Source organism: Nanorana parkeri, unplaced genomic scaffold (assembly GCF_000935625.1).
Source record: "Nanorana parkeri isolate BGI_ZX_2015 unplaced genomic scaffold, ASM93562v1 scaffold90, whole genome shotgun sequence".
Taxonomy (NCBI): Eukaryota; Metazoa; Chordata; class Amphibia; order Anura; family Dicroglossidae; genus Nanorana; species Nanorana parkeri.
Window position 1 is genome coordinate 753,038 of NW_017306358.1, and position 3,352 is coordinate 756,389.

Below are 3,352 nucleotides of genomic sequence, written 5' to 3' on the forward strand. Positions count from 1 at the left end.
TGTGTGTGTGTGTGTGTGTGTGTGTGTGTGTGTGTGTGTGTGTGTGTGTGTGTGTGTGTGTGTGTGTGTAAGTAACAGTGCATCTGTAAGCAGCAGTCTACATATAAACATACATGCGATTTAGGATAGATGATTGTCACTGGACGAAGGACAGATGCATCTAGGAACAATCACCTATTCCAAACTACATGTAATTGTAATATGCGAGATTACATGTGGCTGCTGTTACCTTGTCATTTACTCCAATGTGTACAGGAGCCACATCTGGACTGCCGCAGGAATCCCAGAATGCAGCCTTTATTCTGACTGACTACTCTGTGACTGCACTTGCAGTAATAAACTCTGTTAAATTAGGCCTTATGTGATCAATGATCATGTGCCCAGCTGCCCAAGGAGAATAGAAAAAGAAGGGGGGGGGGAGGAGTACCATTTTCTTTAAGAAAATCAAATATTTTCCAGCTAAAACTAAAGAAAACTTGTCATGAGAGAAATAACTATGCAGACTGCCATTCCAAAACTCCTAAAAAATACTACTGGCTTGGCTTCAATACTTTCTGAATCACAGACCTTGAACTAAAGCCGGATCCTCCACCAGGTAACCTGTGGATGTTCAGGGGCCCAGCTACAACCTTCATCCTCCTGGAGGAGGTTACATATGGTCAAAGGTGTAAATCTGCCTGTAGGGAGCACTTGTCAGCCAGCTGGTGCCTGGTGGGGCTATGCCAGTAAACAGAATCCAAATGACGGGGCTTCCCTGGAAATAGGGGAAAAGCCGGTACCATGCCTAAGACCCCATGCTAGCTTAATCCGTCTCCACCTGGAGTGTGAATGCAGCTAGAGAGGGCACAATACTTGATCTGCATTAGTGACTGAAAGCCTTGAAGCCAGTAGGCAATCATAATGACTTTCACCAGGGCAATAGTAGCCTCCATACTTCTCTCATAAGATGTTTCCATTCACATTCCTTTATTAGATCTGAAAATGTTGATCCTCGACATGAGTGAAGGCCAATGTTAACCACATGCTTGGTTGTTTCCACCTCCATGCATAGTGGAGTGTATGTTCTACATTCATTATCATGCCCATGGCAATTATACTTCTCCTCAACCTCTGAACAATGTAACCATTGGAAAGAAATAGTCTCCAGACACAATTCCTGAGCTAGGCAACAAGATGTGATAGGCAGTGCATTTCTTAAGGATTACAGAGCGCTCTTGGTACATAATATGGAGCAGCATGATATACTCTTCCTAAGCGCTCCTAAAATAACACAGACATGCCTAGCAGTTTTCCAGGATCTCCCGCCATAGAAACAAATGGTGGTTAGGAACAGGTTTTCAACAGATTTAGAAAAACAAAAAGTGGAGTTTACACCGAGAACAAACAAAAAAAAAAAAAAAAATGTACAGGGTACCAAAATGATGTAATAAAGGAGACGTTTAGGCCTCGTTCACACCAGATGGAGTGCGTTCTGGTCCGATTCTGGCCAGAACGCACTGCCTTGCATTGCAGTCGGCTCACTTTTTTGTGGGGCAGGAGGGGGCGTGGCTGTCCAAGTGAATGGCACTGGCCACGCCCTCCGGCTGCACAGGATTGCAAGGTACATTATGCCTGGTCCAGTCTGATCACAATAGTGCTTGCAGCATTTTGATTGGACCGGAGGCATAATGTGCCATGCGGCCGAAGGGCGTGGCTACGGTGCCATTCACTTGGACAGCCACGCCCCCTCCTGCCCCTTAAAAAAAAGTGAGCCGGCTGCAATGCGAGGCAGTGCGTTCTGCCCAGAATCGGACCGGAAAGCACTGCTTATGGTGTGAATGAGGCCTTAGTGTTACGACATTGATTTGCATGACATGAAATCCATTGGCTGCTTGTCCGTAGCAACCACTGATTGCACTCCGTTGTTCAAATGCCACGCAGTGCACTCGCTCTCCTGTAGATGCAGAGGCTGAACTTAGCGTCACAGGGATAGGGGGAGGAGAGGGCACTGCACATGGATCGCAATCGCTGAGGGTGAGCAGCCAGGTGGATTTGATGTCCTGCCAATTATCCAGGACTGGACAGTGCAAACAATGTGGGAGTTTTTGAGGCAGGCTTTGGGTGGGTGACAAATGGCCAAAAGGGTATGCCAGCTACAATAAGCAGCATGTTACAAAGCACACAGTGCGTTTTCATCTATTCAGACTGTCTGGTGACCTTTGCATTTAATAAAGCTGCATATAGAAAAGGCATGAAGCCAAAACATACTGAATAATAGATTTGAGGTTTACATAACATGAAACCTGCAATTTAACAGAAATCACATCTCCATATGATGACAATGCTCGTATAAAAAACTGAACTCTATATCTTTAGCATACAATCCACATTTATATCATATTGACTTTCAGGAAATACTACCTTTGAAATGCTCTGGGTTACTATGTGTACATAATACATTAACTTGATTTCTGTCTGCTTTAGACAGATAATAAAAGCATTATAAAATATTCATGCAAGTACTAAGCTCTGTCAGAATCATGATAGCACTGTATGTGGTCCCTGCTCATGAAGTACACTTCTTCCATTACAACTCACCTAGTGCCATCTGGTGTTGAAATCTGAAATGACATTCCATCATTTTGTTCATCACCAACTCTGCTGGAGGGTCTTCACAGATCCAGTGCACTCTATCCGTTCGAAGAAGGTCTCTGTACAAAGCTGGGTGATTGGTACACGGAGCCTTAACAGAAACAAAAGGGGTTAATACATCACATTCATCTCAGACCTTATAAACTGATCCTGAAGGAGGTAAAACAAAAAGGTGATCTCAATATCATATTGTTAACAAAACAAACAAAAAAAAAAGAAAAAAGAAAAAAAAAGGGACAGATCTCAGTATTTCTAACAGGATACAACTGCCTTGACACTGTACTACATGGGAAGAGGAGATAAACCTAAGGAATATTTCCTTAAAAATTTAATTTCTACTGCAGTGGATGCACAGGGTGCAATAAAGCAACACCATTTTTAGACCGCAAATTGAAACAAGAACAAAAACGTACATTTATTGGCATTAAATTACAAAATGTCTTCTGTAGCAATTTGAAGTGCTATATTGATTAAAAAAAAACAAAACAAAAAAAGTGTAGGTTTCCTTTAAGGCTCTCCACTCCTTTAATTTCACTTGCTGTCCCTACCAGTAACACACTTTCTGCCCCATGGTGACCACCCTCATTCACTGTATAGACTATCTATACAAACAAACAAAACATCTTAGATGCCATGAAATAATCATGAAGATCTAGTGAGCAACTGACTAAGCCACCAGGGCATAAGTCCCCAGCAGAGGGGGGGGGGGGGGGGCAGGGGA

The 3,352-nt window shown here is 43.2% G+C and overlaps 1 protein-coding gene across 1 annotated transcript in view; it reads right to left on the bottom strand.

Moving 5' to 3' along the window:
• TRMU (tRNA 5-methylaminomethyl-2-thiouridylate methyltransferase) overlaps positions 1-3,352 on the bottom strand; it is a 20,426-nt gene that overhangs the window by 3,667 nt on the left and 13,407 nt on the right. Inside the window, exon 9 of the mRNA XM_018552511.1 lies at positions 2,578-2,722. Within this exon, the coding sequence (XP_018408013.1) occupies positions 2,578-2,722 (145 nt within the window). The remainder of the gene's footprint in view (positions 1-2,577; positions 2,723-3,352) is intronic.